We start from the raw sequence: 18,480 nt of genomic DNA, 5'->3' as shown, positions 1-18,480 counted from the left end.
ATAAAATGTGCAGATTTTGAAGGCGATCCACTATAACCCATATAGAATCACATCCTCTTGAAGAAAGAGGTAAATGAGTAACAAAATCCATTGCAATATGCTCCCAATCAAACATGCATACATTTTCTTTCCTCCTGGATGGATACTGTAACGGATGCAAGGTCCTCCCTCCTAAAAAGGTTCTAGTCGCAAAAACCTGATTTTTTTCAGGAACAACTAGACGACCATTTAATCGTTAGGAATCATCTGACCAACTATTTCAAATCCTGATTTGTGGCCATTGAGGACCAATTGTCTGGATTTCAGAATTTGTGCATCAGTCTTTTGTGCCTCCTTAATCCGAGAAATTAATTCGGGCTCAATCTGTACCGCAACAACATTGACGTGCTCATCATTAATAATGATATTCCATCCCGATGTATAAATATCTTCATGCAGTTGTGAATTCGGACTGAAGTCGTAATGACATCTTGGACTTTTCGACTGAGTGCATCAGCTGTGACATTCACTTTTCCAGGCTGATACTGAATCTCACAATCATAATCTATAAGAAGGTCCATCCATCTGCGTGTACTCATATTCAGGTCTGACTGAGAGAATAAATACTTCAGGCTTTTATGGTCGGATAGGATCACAAACTTTTCTCCATATAAATAGTGACGCCAATTTTTAAGGCAAACACAATGGCGGCTAATTCTAGATCATGAACTGGATACTTGCTCTCGTGGGGTTTTAGCTGCCGAGAAGCGTAGGCAATCACTTTTCCGTGTTGCATCAAAACACAACCTAAGCCCTTTAATGATGCATCCGTGCAAACAGTGAAACCACCCGAACCAGATGGAAGAGTAAGAACTGGTGCAGTGGTCAATCTCTTTTTCAACTCCAGAAAACTTGATTCACATTCATCAGACCAAATGAATTTCACATTTTTCTGTGTTAGGCGGGTAATTGGTTTAGCGATTTTTGAAAATCCTTCGATGAATCGACGGTAATAACCAGCTAAGCCCATGAAACTTCGAATTTCAGGAACGTTTTTTGGTCTAGACCAATTAATCATAGCTTCTACTTTGCTTGGATCAACTGAGATGCCAAAGCGTGATATGACATGACCTAAGAACACAACACGATCTAGCCAAAACTCACATTTTGACAATTAGCATAAAGTTGTTCCTTGCGAAGTATTTGTAGGACAATCCTCAATTGTTCAGCGTGTTCCTCTTTAGATTTTGAATATACCAAAATATCATCAATAAAAACGATAACAAATTGGTCAAGAACTTCCTTGAATATGCGATTCATTAAATCCATGAATACTGCTGGAGCATTTGTAACACCAAACGACATTACTAGAAATTCAAAATGACTGTATCTTGTTCGGAATGCTGTCTTTGGTATATCTTCGGCTCGAACTCGTAATTGATGATAACCGGAACGCAAATCGATCTTTGAATAAATAGCAGTACCCTGAAGTTGATCAAATAAGTCATCAATTCGAGGCAATGGGTACTTGTTCTTTATAGTAGCTTGATTCAGTTGTCTATAATCAATGCACAACCGCATCGAACCATCATTCTTGCGCACAAACAACACTGGGGCTCCCCATGGTGATATACTGGGCCTAATGTAGCCTTTATCTAGTAATTCTTGCAGTTGTTCTTCACTTCTTTTAATTCTAATGGGGCCATTCGGTATGGTGCTTTAGAAATAGGAATTGTTCCAGAAATTAATTCTATCTAGAATTCTATTTCTCTGGGTGGAGGAAATCCAGGTATTTCATCGGGAAAAATATCTCGAAATTCATTCACCACTGGGATTTCAGACAATGTTGATTCTGATTTTTCGGTGTCAATAGCATACACAAGGTATCCTTCATTCCCTTGGAATAATAAACGCGACATTTCCAAGAATGATATCAGTGGAATTTTGGCACGTGATCCCTTACCATAGAAATTCCATTTTGTCCCAGAGTTAGGACGAAAACGGACTATCCCATGGAAACAATCAATGGTGGCACGGTATATTTTCAGTGTATCCATTCCCACGATAAAATTAAAATCTTGCATCGGTAGAACAATAAGGTTCAAATACATTTCATTATCTTCACAATTCAACACGCAATCCAGTATCATTCGAGTAGACATGATGATCTTACCCATCGGAGTAGCAACAGAAATTGATGTAGGTAGTACAATAGAAGTCAAAGAATGCGATGTAATGAATGATTCAAAAATGAATGAATGGGATGCACCAGTGTCAAATAATACTCGTGCAGGATAACCAGATACATAACAATTACCTGCTATGACACTTCCTGGTGCTTCCTGAGCTTGATCTTCTGTGAGTGCAAAAACACGAGCCTGGGGTTGGTTTGAAAAATTACGACTTCCCGAGGCTTGCTGCGGTGGTCCATATGACTGCTGAAAAGATTTAGCAGGTACAGTACCTCTACTAGTACTAGATCCTCCATGAAATCCTCCTCGGACAGGTTGTTGAACATTCTTCTTGGATGGGCAAACTCTTTCATAATGACCTTCCTCACCACATTCCCGACAAGAGCCATAAACACCAATACATTGTTCACTAACATGCCTACCTCCAGAACGGTTACAATAGGGACCAGAATAAGTAGTTATTTGAGATTCACCCTGCTGGCGGTAACCACTAAAACTAGAACAAGCTGATCCAGATTTCTTAAACTTCTTTCCTTTAGCTTTCAAATTCTGTTGGGTGGTTGATCTACTTCCTGGTGGTACAAACGAAGCGCTTCCCCTCTTAAGTCCAGCTTCTGCATTTTTTGCTCTTTCGACTGCCTCCGCAAATCCAGTAGGTAGTCCAGACACCACATAAGTATAAATGTTGTTGTTTAGTCCATTCACGAAACGATTATATTTTGCCTTTGAGTTTGCTGCTACATGTGGTTCGTATTTTAGCATTGCAGTAAAAGTAGAGGCATATTCAGCTACAGACATATTCCTTTGTCGCAGGCTGTTGAACTCATTCTCTTTTTCGGTATAGTAAGATGGTGGAGAAAATTGTTCAGTGAATTGAGTTTTGAAGACAGTCCAACTTACCTCGATTCCTTGTTCATCAAGTCCCATCTTGGTGGCTTCCCAACAATCTCTCGCACGATCCTTCAGTTGGTATAATGCAAGCTTATACTTTTGATTATCAGTATTTTCCATTAAACTGAACAGGTACTCAATATCTTTAAGCCATGATTCAGATTTTTCAGCATCACTCAGTACCAAAGAATCTAGTGGGACGCAATTTTTGGAATCTTGAAACAATCTCATCAATCGTGATTTGTACAAATTGATCAACAACCTGCTCCACTGCATTTTCTTCTGTCATAGGAGTTTCTATATATATCCTAGGACGACCACGACCGCGTCACTTCCTCGTCCTCTTGTAGCCATCTATAAAGGCCAATAAATAAATATATACATAAGAAATTTTATCAATGTACTATATAAATCTACAAACATAAAATATATAGGAGCATATAGGCAATTAAATAAATTTTCACGTAACTTTCGTGTTACCATAATCCTATGGAAGCATATCCAATTATGCTCCGATACTTTGAGCAATTTCCCAGTTTATTGCTCTGATACCACTAAGTGTGGGTCCCTCGACTCTCAACGGTATTTATCATGAATTCTTTTATTTAATTACCGTTTTAACTCTGCAGTGGATAATGAAATTTTAAAATTTAATGTCAACGCGGGCCCAGACAGTTCGTTTCAAAAGATATTCAGTATTACATAGTATAAAAATATAATACGTATAATTATTAGCTGAGACACTGAAATTAACATGTTTACTAAATTCATATAAATATTTATATTGTTAATGTTTGTCTTTAACAAAAACGCATATCATCCCTGATTAGTTCAACGTCATACCATTTTACATATTAGTGCTCGAATAAATATTACATAACAAAATATACCGAGCCTAATTATATATATATATATATATATATATATATTTGTGCATCTTTATTTTAGCTCCTCCCTCACAGAATCTGAATCGGTACGTATACTGACCAAGTCACCCTTACTGAGAAGTATGATAAAATGGGGTCTGTCCCCATCACTAACATCAACCCAGGGCAATCATAAAAGATCTCCTCTACTAGTGCTAATGCTCCATCTATGAACATGATAGTATAAGTGCTTTCCTCATACGGCTCCTCACTCAGAAGTATGACTGGATGCAATGTTGCCCTGATTATCAACCACACATAGAAGATAACCGCCCCCGAGGGGGTGAGTAATAACCCAGTATATTAAAACCGAAATAAAAACAACATGCACTGTAATAAATGATATGCCGATGCAATGCATGATCGGGTATATCCACATGCAGGGTAAACAGAATAATGAAAACTGCACAATCGGTAAATGCAGCGTAACAATAGCTCGAGCAACAGGCAAGGCTCAGCTACACTGCCGTAGTGACCACTCCTCCACCAGTCTACTACCAGTGTGCCGGTCAGCTCGCCAGGGACTACAGACATACTGCACCTTATCAGCCTACAACATCTCCCGGGCTAGTTGCAGCTCCGTATCATCCCAAATATATCACCTCGATCATACACACAAAATATCAAAAAGGTCATCAATAGGATCGAGGTTCGAAATGAAATGCAATGTCGTGTCATGCATTGATGCTACATATATATACATAAAATACATGTGTGTAAAATAGATTTTATTTTCGCGCATCGATGTTTATGTAATACACAAATAATTCATGTAGACAAATAATCAAAATTCAACAAATATCAAATTTTACGGGTACCTGTTGTATATTACTCGGTAGTAACATACCTTGTTATGAATTTATTTCAACGAGTGAAATTTAGCTCCGTAAAATCCTTGATCTATTATATAGAAAATAATAGATAAATTTTTAACTCCATCTACTTGGTTAACTCTAGAACGTTAAATAATTTGATACAATTTCAATTCAAACAACTTTAACCAAAACTCTTTTGATTCATCTAATTAAACTTGATATTCAGTAAATTTTTGTAATTCATAAATTCCAAATTATATTTACTATATACTGTTATAGCCTTGCAAATTAGTCATGAAATTCAATTTATTAAATCACAGAAAATAAATGTTCATGATTATTATTATTCATTCTCAACTCAATTGAAATCTATTCATATTTATTATAGTCTTACTATTTTCAATTATATCTATTTTACCATTGTACTTTTGGGGATTTCTTACTTACTGCATATAAGTAACATTCTAAAATGGAATGAAAACAATACTAATTATTTGCAACGTAGAGTTTATAAAATCAAAATACTTCATATAAAAAAATTGATCTTCTAAGCATTAAGACTCCATTTTATGTTATTTTAGTCCTCAAATTCCAAATCAACAAAAACTAAAACGTAAAATATATATATATATATATATATATATATATATATATATATTTATAACTAATACTATATTTTAGGCACCTACATGAAACAAAAGTTTATAGTTATTATACATACTAGATTGTACTTTTGGCTCATTCACGTAATATTTAAATATATCATATCTTTAAAGTAGATAAAATACAAGTAATGGAATAATTCATACCTTCTCCGAGAGCTTCCAATAAGGTTGGAGAGTTGTTTCACTTTGTTATTTTTATTATTATTATTATTATTATTATTATTTGAAGGGTTCGAAACTATCATAGAAAAGCCTTTCCTCCCTTCTATTTATAGAGGCTTCTTCCTTCCTTAGTAAGATTATCCATGAAATGATTGAAATGGCAAGTTTCTTTCTTTTTACACGTACAGGAATTTATTTTTCACTATTTCACCTCTTAATATAATATTATATATCATTTGTCCCCTTGAGTTTTGTAGGGTCGTCTATTAAAATAATAATAATTATTATTTTATTTTATTTATTATTATTTTTTATATAAAATTCATTTTTTTAGTTATTGGCTATGTGTATCCACTTCGTCCATATATAATATGCTATATATATGTGTATGCACGTGTGTGTGTATATATATATATATATATATATATATATATATATATATATATATATATATTCTAGTTTCCTAAATTTTTATTGATTTTCTTGATGTGATTAACACTAAATTTTAGGGCCTTACAAATTTCATGGCTTAGATTCTGAAAATCCATACATTGCATTTACTAGAATTTGAAGAAGTGTGCAACATATATAATGATCTAAATTGTAGCATGAACACCATTCGACTTAAGCTTTTTCCTTTTCTTAAAAGATAAAGCTAAAACTTGGCTACAAAATCTTAGATCGGGATCCATTCGAACTTGGGATGAATTACAACAACAATTTTTGAAAAAGTATTTTTTCCATCTCGTAGAACAAATTCTTTCAAAAGGCAAATCGTCACTTTCACTCAAAAACTATGGAGAAACTTTTTATCAGTGTTGGGATAGATATAAAGAATTACTTAATCTTTGTCCACATCATGGTTTTGAAATTTTGAGAGTCATTTTTCAATTTTATGAAGGCTTGACCGCTAAAGATAGGCAAATGGTTGAATTTATGTGTAATGGAATATTTGAAGATAAAGATCCAAACGAGGCAATTGCGTATCTCGATTCATTAGCTGAAAATGCTCAAAATTGAGACACTATAGGTACAATTGAACCATCAAAAAAGATTCAATCTGCCACATCTGGTGGAGGTATGTACACCATCAAAGATGAACATGATCTCCAAGCTAGATTTACCTCTTTGGCAAGAAAAGTTGAGGCGCTTGAATTGAAAAAAATGGTCAATTAAAATCTGTTCAAGAAATTGCGTGTCACATCTGTGATACAAGTGATAATTCTACAAAAGATTGTCTTACTTTGCCATCTTTTAAAGAATGTCTCCATGAACAATCCAATGTTTTGAACAATTTCAAAAGGCCAAATTTGAACCATTTTCTCAAAATTACAATCCAGGTTGGCGAAATCATCCAAATTTTAGTTGGAGGAATGAGAATGCTGCACAATTTTCACAAACATATTTCCAAAATCAACAAAATTTTCAAAATCATGCACCTTATGTTCCTCCACCTAAAAGGAACTTTGAAGATATATTGAATTCTTTCATTGCAAAGCAAGAGTCTATACATACTCAGACTGCTCAAACCATGACAGATTTGAAAGATACAATTGCTAAATTTACATCTGCACTTAATGTTCATGAAAAAGGTAATTTTACTTCAAAACCACAGTATAATCTCAAGGATCATCATACACAAACTGGAACTTCTGGAACTCAACCGATGGATTAGGTAAAATATGTTATTATCCTTCGAAGTGGTAAGGTTGTGGAAAAATCCATTCTTGAACCTTGTGAAGATGATGATAAATCAACTCCAAAGGGTAAGGAAGTGGAACCCATAACTTGCAAAGAGGAGGTTCAACAGACAGTGTCACCACCATTCTCTCATGCATTGAAAAACAAAAAAAAATTCAAATATCAATTATGATATATATGATATTTTTAAACAAGTAAAAACTAATATTCCTTTATTAGATGCAATAAAGCAGGTACCATCATATGCCTTTGAAAGACTTTTGCACTGTGAAAAGAAAATTAAATGTGAAAAAGAAAGCATTTTTAGCCGAACAAGTAAGTGCAATCATTCAAAATAATAATACTTTGAAATACAAAAACTCTGGTTGTCCTACTATTTCATGTATTATTGGAGAATGAAAGATTGGAAAAGCCTTGCTTGATCTTGGAGCTAGTGTAAATTTACTTTCATATTCAGTTTATCAAGAACTCAATCTAGGCGAGTTAAAACCAACTTCGGTAACACTTTTACTTGCCGATAGATCTGTTAAAGTGACAAGAGGTATGATAGAAGACGTGTTGGTCCAAGTTGATAACTTTGTGTATCCTGTCGGTTTCATTGTTTTAGATACACAACCTATCGAAGTTTGTAATGCAATTTCTGTAATTTTGGGACATCCATTTTTAGCAACTTCTAATGCTCTTATAAATTGCAGGAATGGAATATGAAATTGTCATTTGGTAACATGACCTTGAGCTTAATGTTTTTATTCTTTTTAAGCAACTATATGACAAAGGAGATGAAAGTGAAGATGAAAATCTTATTGAAACTCTTGTGGAAGAAAACATTCAAGAAGGGAGTATTCGTGATCAATTAGACATTTGTTCAATTGAAACTGTTAAAGAAAATATTGAAATTGATCTTGATGATTTTATCAGGTATCACTCGTTACCAGGATCAGAGAAATAATTTGAGGCAAAATATGAGAACAAAGATGAACCACCCATATTGGAGTTAAAACCCTTGCTAGAAGAGTTGAAGTATGCATTTCTTGGACAAGATGAAACATATCCGGTGGTAATCTCTTCCAAACTAGCAAGTGATCAAGAAGGTAAATTAGTTGATATGCTTAAAAGACATAAAAATGCAATTGGTTGCACACTAAAAGATCTCAAGGACATTAATCCACTAATTTGCACTCACAAAATTCACTTAGAAGAAAATGCAAAAACATCTCAACAACCACAAAGGAGATTAAATCCACACATGAAAGATATTGTGAAAACTGAAGTTCTCAAATTACATATGTTGGAATTATCTACCCTATTTCTTATACTAAGTGGGTAAGCCCAATATAAGTAGTTCCAAAAAAAATGAAATCACGATGATAAAAAATGAAAAATGTGAATTATTAACAAGTCGAGTCCCATCTAGTTGGCGGATGTGTATTGATTATAGAAAATTAAATGACGCCACTAGAAAAGATCATTTTCCATTTCCATTTTTGGATCAAATTTTAGAAAGAGTAGCAGGTCATCCCTAGTACTGTTTTCTTGACGGATACTCAGGCTATTATCAAATTCTCATTGCACTTGAAGATGAAGAAAAATTTACATTCACATGTCCTTTTGGAACATTTGCATTCTGAAAGATGCCATTTGGTTTATGCAATGCCCCAGCAACATTTCAAAGATGTATGCTAAGCATTTTTGCGACATGGTTGAAATTTTTTTGGAAATTTTCATGGATGATTTAACTGTTTTTGGGATACATTTGATAATTGTCTTGAAAATTTGGAAAAAGTTTTAAAAAGATGCTAGGAAAAAGGTCTTATTTTAAATTGAGAAAAATGTCATTACATTATTACTTCTGAAATAGTTTTGGGACATGTTGTGTCATCTCATAGAATTGAAGTTGATAAAGCAAAAGTTGATGTCATTGCCAATTTACCCCCTCCAAAAACCATTAAATAAATTCGCTCATTTTGGAACATACTGATTTTATAGGATGTTTATAAAGACTTTAGTTTAATCTCTAAACCCATTTGTAAGCTCTTAACAAAAGACACTGCATTTGAGTGGACTCAAGAATGTCAAAATGCTTTTGATAAAATCATTTGACATTTAACATCAGCTCCTATCATGCAACCTCCTGATTGGTATTTGCCATTTGAAATCATGTGCGACACAAGTGATTATGTTGTCGGTGCAGTATTGGGTCAAAGAAGAAACGGTAAGCCTTATGTGATATATCGTGTAAGTAGAACTTTAAACGATGCTCAAATAAATTACTCCACAACTGAAAAAGAACTACTTGCTGTAATATTTTCATTAGATAAATTTCGTTCTTATTTGATTGGATCAACAACTATTGTGTTTACTGATCATTTTGCTATAAGATATTTGTTGACCAAACAGGATGCAAAGCCACGACAGAAACGATAGATTTTGTTGCTCCAAGAATTTGACATTGTGATCAAAGATAAAAAAGGAACCGAGAATGTCGTCGCCGATCAATTATCGAGACTAGTAACTGGATCATCTTGTGAAATGACACCAATTAACGAAAATTTTCCTGATGAACATCTATTTTCAGTTACTACTACACCTTGGTTTGCTAACATAGTAAATTTTCTTGTGACAAGAAAAATACCACCGCAATAGAGTTCCCAAAATAAAAGAAAATTTTTGAATGAGGTAAAAAACTTTTATTGGGATGATCCCTATTTGGTCAAGTATTGTCTGGATCAAATTTTTTAATGTTGCATACCCGACAATGAGGTAAGTAATGTCATTAAATTTTTTCATTCAGGAGCATGCGGAGGACATTTTTTTCAAATAAAACGGCTGCAAAAATCTTTCAGTGTTGATTTTATTAGCCCACTTTGTTCAAAGACACCCACGAAATCTGCAAAATCTGTGAATTTTTTGTCAAAAAAATTGGTTGCGATTTCAAAAAGAAACATGATGCCTTTGAATCCTATCATTGAAATTGAAATATTTGACTATTGGGGAATTGGTTTTATGGGACTTTTTACGCCATCGTTCGGATACTTGTATATTTTAGTTGCAGTTGATTATGTTTCCAAATGGATAGAGGCAATTCCTTGTCGAACAAATGATCATAAAATCGTCATCAAATTTTTAAAAGAAAATATTTTAGTAGATTTAGAATTCCTCGAGCCATGATAAGTGATTGGGGAACTCACTTTTTTAATAAACCATTTGATTCATTAATGAAAAAATATGGTATTACTCACAAAGTAACTACTCCTTATCATCCTCAAACAAATGGACAAGTTGAATTAGCTAATAGGGAGATAAAACAAATTTTGGAAAAAACTGTTAACCCAAATAGAAATGATTGGTCTCTACGAATTAATGATGCAATTTGGGCATATCGAACATTTTTTTAAAACATCATTGAATATGTAACGCCTCAAATTCGACGACTGTCCTCATTGTATCAAGACGGGTCTTTCCAGCGTGGTTATGTCCTCACTCACATGCACCCTAAGAAACTTCCCAGGGGGTCACTCATCCCAAAATTGCCCCAAGTCAAGCACGCTTAATTTTGGAGTTCTTATGTGATGAGCTACCGAAAAGAAGATGCACCACCTTGATATGAGTAGTATCTATCAAATCTTTTAAGCACTCTTCAACTGCACAGTCCCATACTTGAACAGTTTCCGAATCCCTCTCCTTCATGTGTAAGACCTGTTCATCCATGTTCCATCCGCCTAGAAGCCTGCCAGGAGTCGCTCATTTTCCGTGCAACCTCATGGCACCCGAGATCATCCCCCGCCCACTTTGGCCCCGGGCTTCACTTGCCCACCAGCTTCTGCTTGGTTTGTCCCCGAACCACAACGTATTCGGATAGGTCGGCTCTGATACCAACTATAACACCCCAGATTCGACGACTGTCCTCACTGTATCAAGACGGGTCTTTCCAGCATGCTTATGTTCTCACTCACACGCACCCTAGGAAACTTCCTAGGTCACCCATCCAGAAATTGCCCTAAGTCAAGCACGCTTAATTTTGGAGTCCTTATGTAATGAGCTACCGAAAAGAAGATGCACCTTCTTGATATGAGTAGTACCTATCAAATCTTTTAAGCCTTCTTCAACTGCACAGTCCCATACCTGAACAGTTTTCGAATCCCTCTCCTTTCGGTGTAAGATCGGTTCATCCATGTTCCCTCCGCCTAGAAGCCTACCAGGAGCCGCTCATTGTCTGTGCAGCCTCATGGCACCGGCAATCTCCCCCCCCCCCCCCACTTTGGCCCCGAGCCTCACAGAATATGTCTCCCTATAGGTTGGTTTACGGAATACATTGTCATTTGCCTGTGGAATTGGAACATAAAGCTTATTGGGTGATCAAAACTTTTAATTCAAGCCTGGTTGATGCCAACAAATCGCGTAAATTGCAACTTAATGAACTTGATGAACTTAGAAATGACGCGTATGAGAATTCAAATATTTATAAAGCAAAAATCAAATCATTTTATGATAAAACAATTCTTAGAAAATCTTCTGAGATTGGTAAAAACGTTTTGCTTTATAATTCGCAACTTCACATATTCCCAGGAAAAGTACGATTAAAATGGGCATGCCCATACGTTGTAAAGCATGTTTATCCTTATGGAGCTGTGGATATTGAAAATCCTAAAAATGATGATGTTTTTAAAGTAAATGGACAAATGTTTAAATCATTTTTAGAAAATGAAATCTTTGAAAAAGAGTTTATTTCCCTTTCCGATCCTTGATTTTTTTTTTGTGTTGCATTTAATTTTGTTTGTTTTTATTTCAGGTTTCCTTAATTTTTTATTTTCCCGGTTAAATGGCGGATAACGGTACTCAGTGACTCTCATAGTTGGTTATATCAGTTTCCCACAATTGCTGATACAAAAATAAAATAAAAAAATCATTTCTTTTCTTTTCAAAATGGATGAAATTCTCTAAAAAATTTGTAAATTTTTTACCTCTGTTTTTGAAAATGTTCTAAGAAAAATATATGCAGGTGGGTGTGAAAATTGAGATTGCTAATACAAAAAGAAATTCCAGAAGATATTTGTCTTGTAATAGAATCTAAAGTCCGATTAGGAGGAGAAGTTCCACAATCATTGCTCATTCGGTATTTGCTTGGATTAGGAAAAAGCACTTACGCGAAAAAACGAAGGGCCAAAAGGTTAGAGGTTTGTGTCATCGTAATAGTCTTGAGGATCCGACTAAAATAAGTGTGCAAGATGGACTTATGACAAACGATGCAGATCTTTGGGATATATTTATAATAACAGAGAAGATAAAATTGGTTTCATTAAGAATGGGCTGAGTAAGGAGTCTTTAGATAATATCTTATTGACTCTTGAGACGCATTCTAGTGGACACGAGCATATTGAACTTCTTCATTTAGGGAAACAATTCCAAGATGAGTGTCATCGTAATAGTCTTGAGGATCCGACTAAAAAAGACCAGGTTTTCCAATTTATAAGAAAAATGGATGGGAAGTATATCCTCGACTCATAGAAGGCGTTGAAGCCGTTTCTGGACATAAAACTAGAGGAAAATTGGGAGCCACAATCACACTACTTTTTACATGAATGTGTGTCATTATTGTTTATACTGTTTATTCTGCTTATAGCTGTGACCATAGTTTTGTCATGATAATATATTACCCCAATAAAATCTCTCATCTCTTTCTCTATTTTCGCAGACCAAAAAGAAAGTAAAAACATGGTTGGATCCTCTGCACAAACATTGAAAAATATTTGTGTATTTTGTAGGTCGAGTCCTGGAAAAAATTAATGTTTTTAGAAGTAGCGAATAATCTTGGAAAAATATTGGCTGAGAGAAAAATTCACTGGTATATGGGGGAGGTAATATTTGGTTATTGGGATCTGTTTCAACATCTGCTCATCTTGGAGGTAGTCAGGTTTTGGGAATTATTCCTATAGCTTTAGTCAAAGAATTATTATAGGTGTTACGATTGGGGAGGAATTAAAAGTTTCTTCTATTTATGAAAGAATCACCTAAATGATTGAAAATTCTGATACTTTTATAGCACTACCAGGTGCTTTTGGTACATTAGAAGAAAATTTTCACATTGTTTCTTGGGCACAACTTAATATCCATAATAAACTTGTGGGCTTGTTGAATATCAATAATTATTATGACAGTTTGTTGACATTTCTTGATAAAGCTGTGGAACAAAATTTCATTTCAGAAAATTCACGACTGATGCTCATCTGTGCTTCGACTGCCGACCAATTAATTGATGATTTGGAAGCTTTTGTTCATAAACCTGATTTGATGATAACAAAGATCAATTGCTTGCAATCAAGTAGTAAGAAAAGAAAGTGAGATCATTGATTCAAAAGTCGTGGATTGGTTTGCGTTTGTTATCTTCAATAAAATTCTAGGTGATATCTATTTCATTATGTACTCTTTATAATAGTTATTTGACATTAGAGACAATGTCATATCTCGATTGGGGGGAGAATCAATTTTAAAAAAAACATTTAAAAAAATTAAAAACATATTATTTTAAAATAAAACCATGTTTATTGTTTGTATATTAGTAAATTTTGTAAAAATATCATTACATTACATGTTTGAAAGGTTTAAATTAGAAAAAGTATTAATCTATCTAAAGATGTTTAAATTTTTATTTGAAAAAAAGTCAATTTTAATATTCTGATCACCATAAAAATATGATTTATGAAATCTTTTTGAATGATTAACCATTGTAATAAAATCAGTTATTAAAGTATATGGCCAAGATATTGATAAGAGTGCCTAAAAATTTTAAACTCATACATATTTTGTGAGTGAGTGGAGAGGATTGAGAAAACAGCTTGCGAGCCTTTATTGATCATGAGAGAGGCTATCTATTGTTTAGATCTTGAGTTCTTATTTTGAAAAAAAAAATGATATATCCTAAAAAAATATTAAAGAAAAATGTTGAAGATCTATGTAATTTTTAAGTTATATACTACGAACCATTTATCTCTCATAAAAAAAAGAGAGAAAAAAACGAAAGAGGGAAATATATTGTACAGATTAATAAATATGTGGTCAAGAAGCATAAATTTAGTCTGATTCACGGTGTTATGAAAAAATCAGGAAAAAATATATAATAAGAACAACTAGATTTTGAATCAATGGATTTTCTATCTTTCGATTAGTTTGGCTCGTTTGTCTGTCTGTATTTTGTAAACTTTTTTCCTGAGCTTTTATCTGTATTTCAACTCCATGAGAGAAATCGTTCTCATAAATTAAAAAATTTATTAACCTGTTAGGATATGGAATTGAAACTGTTACTAAGAATTTCTGAAGGCCATGTACATTTAACTACCTGAAAATAAGCTTTGAATTGATCAGTATTATTTCATAAATTATAATTATAATGATTTTGATATAACTTTGACAGTTTTTAAATATAATTTAAACACCTGGATAGTTCCGATTAAATTTCTATTTAAATTAATCAATATTTTTTGTATTGCTATTAACGCTTAAATGACTAGTGACTAGCAATAAGCTGGTTTGGGGATGTGATAAACATAAAAATTGAACATTAATTAAATTTTTTATATATAAATTTATATTGTTTAAATATTATATGTTTTTATAATAAATTGTATAAAAATTAAGTTGTTGTGTAATTATAAAATTTTATTATTTTTACAGGTTCGATAAAACAAAAATAACTTTGCCGTTGCAAATGAGTTTAAGATGATTTTTGGACATGTAGAAAGTTGATGATAATATCTACAATATTGGTGACAAGCATGAGATAAACATAGCTTTCAAAACAGTATAAATTGCACAGCTTTACCATAAGTCATAAAAATACATATTATCATCAAAATCACCATTTTGAATCATATAATATCATTTAACATGCGTTATGATCCTTCGGGACGCTGCCAAGCGTTTTCATATTTTATTAAGTGAAAAAAGACCGTTTTGCCCCGTGGACCCATGGATTCAATTTTTTGTTCTTTAATTTTCGAAATCACATAATCAAACCACCAGAGCCATCTTCCAATTTACTCGAGCCACGCCCAAGCCACCTCGAGCCAAACCCTAGCCAACCTATCTAGGCACCCTACTGACCAAGCCCAAGCCCCTGAACCTAGCCCTTGCTTGCTCAAAACCTCCTGCCCGTGACCCTATCATATTCTGCTTGTGTGTGCGTGAGATCAATTTGAACCATGGGACTCCTAACTAGTCCAAGACTCTCTCAACCGAGCCACCATCAAGCCCACCTAACCCTAACCATCCCTGGACCACGCCCAAACCATACCCAGACCAGCCCAATTCCTAGAACCCAGCAGAGAACCACCTGAAGCCAAGTACCTGAACCTGCGCGCTAAAGTTTCTCATCACGGTTCCAACTTTTGACTCGAGCCACAGCGCACCAGCCGCTCCAGCACCTAGTCCAGCCCTTATCCAACTTCCTTAGATCCTATAGGACCCACCTGGCTCACTCCCAGGTCAGTCGCAAGCCCCCTTTATCAGCCACACTAGAACCTGTGAGCTCTGCTTCCCTTGCGCCAACCACTTCCAGTCGAGCTAGCGGCTAACCACTCCACTCCAGCCCTTCACCCAGCCCTTGCCTATCATACTTAGACCCTATAGGACCTACTTGAGTCCACCCAGCCCCCAGCAGCTAGCCCCCATTGCCGCTGCTGCACAAACGTGAGAGTGGGGGAGAGTCTCTCTTCACGTGGACTCTTCCGCAGCACAAATCTCGAACCATAACCGCCATAGGACCAAATCCAGGACCTAGCCATGACCCCTAGGACCCAACCTCCAGACCTGGTCGAATATTCTGGTAAAATCCTCAGTTTCATGAAATCTGATAGACTTAATTTAATTGTGGTGATGAGAATCAAAACCAGTAGGGATAGCAATAACCAGATGACTATATAAAAGCAGAAGCTATCGTGTCGCTTTATCAAAAGCAATACCTTTGATAGTACTCAACGGCTTAGAAAAACTTAAGCATAACTTGGCTTAAACTAGTTCAGTACTTAACGGCTTTTAATTGATCGTTTGAATCTTAAATGTTACCATTAACTTACCTATTACTAGTATTAATTATATCATTAATGTTGTACGAAGTAATTTAATACGTCTTATCATTTTTGGTATAAAGCAAAGACTGATTATTCTGAAAGCTTTATGCATGATTCTTTTGAGGAAATAAAGCTGTTTCTATCAGAAGTGAAATGAGCCGTTTTTTATTATAGACATTGGATTCAAGTTTTCTATATATATGGATCAAACCCATATAGAGAACGACACACTGATAATTTTCAAGGAACACATTATCTACCCAACGTTATTTTGCGCAACCACGAACCAATCATTATCTTCTAGCTCTAATTACAGAAAAGCAGTACATGGTTTATAATATACATCTGATCTTCTGAGATCACTTTGTACTGTTGTTTCTTAACCTCTTCAAGCTAAAACACTTTACTATATCTTTGAGAACTGTTTGTAATCTTGAAAAGAATATTTTCCAGAACTTTGTTGTATTGAATTATATTGTGTTGAGATACTAAGAGTTTCAGTAGGCAAAGGATAAGTCATGCTGAAGTGGGTGTGTACAAATGTGTACTATAAAATCCAAAGTCTTTTAGTGATACCTTCTGGAAACAGAAGAAGGGGAGACGTAGAAGATTTCAACTTCGAACTTCCATAAAAGCCATTGTATACTGCCTACTGTTTTACTATTTTCACCTTACTCCATTGGATCGCTTTCCGCACTTATTATTGTGATTTGCTGGACTTACATTCGAACAAGATTAGCTACAATCTCTAAAATGATTCTAGCACCCTTTGCAAAAACTATCAGTAAAGGAAATAGTTTATTAACCACTCCACCCCCTCTAAACTCTATATTGATCCCCAATAAGTGGTATCAGGGCATATTTTCCTTGTTCAGAAAATTTACAATATATATGGCACACTTCAGCAAAGTACCCATGTTTTCAAAGGAAGACTTCGACGACTGGAAGATTAAGATGCAAGCCCATCTTGCAGCTCAAGATGATGACATGTGGTATGTCATCACAGATTATCCCTGAAAATCTTAAAGCCTAATACAGCTGTTGTTGTTACTGATGGTGCGCCACAATTGGTTGAAACCAAGGAGTGAATGGACTAGCGAAGATAAAAAGAAATCCAGTCTTGATAATGTTGCGTGGGACATTCTTTACAAAATCATCGACAAAAATACCTTCAGCAAGATCAAGATGAGTTCTACTACAAAAGAGATTTGGGAAAAACTTATCCAAATCTGTGAAGGAAATGATCAGACGAAGGAGAACAAATTGACTGTAGCAATGCAGAAATTTGAAAATCTCAAAATGAAAGCTGGAGAAACTCTGAGTGAGTTTGATGAACGTTTTAGCAGTTTAGGCAATGAGCTAGCAGCTTTGGTAAAGAATATGGAAATAGAGAAATAGCACTCAAAGTAATGAGAGCTATACCCAGAGAATGGGATGTAAAAACTATGGCTATGAGAGTATCTAAAGATCTGAACAAGTTAGAACTGCATGACTTGTTCGCAGACTTAAAAGCCTATGTGTTCGAACTATAAGTGAGAAGCGGAGAAGAGCCCTCATCAAATCTACCCACCAAGGCCCTTACTGCTACCACTACTGCTGTAATTGTTCCACAAGCATTACCTGCTACCACCATTGAGTGCACATCTAAAAATACTGCTGAAAAGATCAGCAATGATGCTATGTGTTTATTTGTGAAAAAATTCTCCAGATTCATGAAGAAGAATCACCGAGCTTATCAATGCCCTAACCAGAACTTCAAGAAGGATTCACCATCCAGTGACATGGCGTGTTTTAACTGTGGAGAGATCGGTCACTTTATTGCTGATTGTCCAAAGCCAAAGAAGGATGATCAAAAGAAAAAGGAATACAAGAGGAATGACAAGAAATCCAGTAGAGTCCGCAAAGCAATGATTGCTGAAGAAAGCAAATCAAAATGGGAAGATTCTAGTTCTGAGTATTCTGACTTAGAAATTCTTTCCAACGAAAGTGATGCAGAAGAGATCAAATGTCTCATGGCAGATATTGAACCAACCTCAAAATCTGAAAGGTACTTGACTTTGACTCTGACAAATTTACACGAACTGATT

The 18,480-nt window shown here is 34.8% G+C and overlaps 2 protein-coding genes across 2 annotated transcripts; one reads left to right on the top strand and one right to left on the bottom strand.

Annotated features, from left to right (window-relative positions):
- Window positions 1-1,733: 1,733 nt before the first annotated feature.
- LOC140830175 (uncharacterized) lies at window positions 1,734-3,293 on the bottom strand. Its single transcript, XM_073193459.1, has one exon. It carries the CDS (start codon window positions 3,291-3,293, stop codon window positions 1,734-1,736), a length of 1,560 nt encoding a protein of 519 aa, XP_073049560.1.
- Window positions 3,294-17,446: 14,153 nt separating this feature from the next.
- Window positions 17,447-17,791, top strand: LOC140830174 (uncharacterized). Its single transcript, XM_073193458.1, has one exon. The coding sequence runs from the start codon at window positions 17,447-17,449 to the stop codon at window positions 17,789-17,791; it is 345 nt and encodes a 114-aa protein (XP_073049559.1).
- Window positions 17,792-18,480: the final 689 nt, after the last annotated feature.

The sequence above is a fragment of the Primulina eburnea genome, chromosome 4 (genome assembly GCF_022965805.1).
Source record: "Primulina eburnea isolate SZY01 chromosome 4, ASM2296580v1, whole genome shotgun sequence".
Taxonomy (NCBI): domain Eukaryota; kingdom Viridiplantae; phylum Streptophyta; class Magnoliopsida; order Lamiales; family Gesneriaceae; genus Primulina; species Primulina eburnea.
Note: the sequence above shows the minus strand (reverse complement) of the source record. Positions and strands in the feature narration are given on the sequence as shown.

Coding starts and splice junctions, on each gene's coding strand:
- LOC140830175 (XM_073193459.1), bottom strand. CDS start 3,293: ATGAGATTGTTTCAAGATTCCAAAAATTGCGTCCCACTAGATTCTTTG.
- LOC140830174 (XM_073193458.1), top strand. CDS start 17,447: ATGGTGCGCCACAATTGGTTGAAACCAAGGAGTGAATGGACTAGCGAA.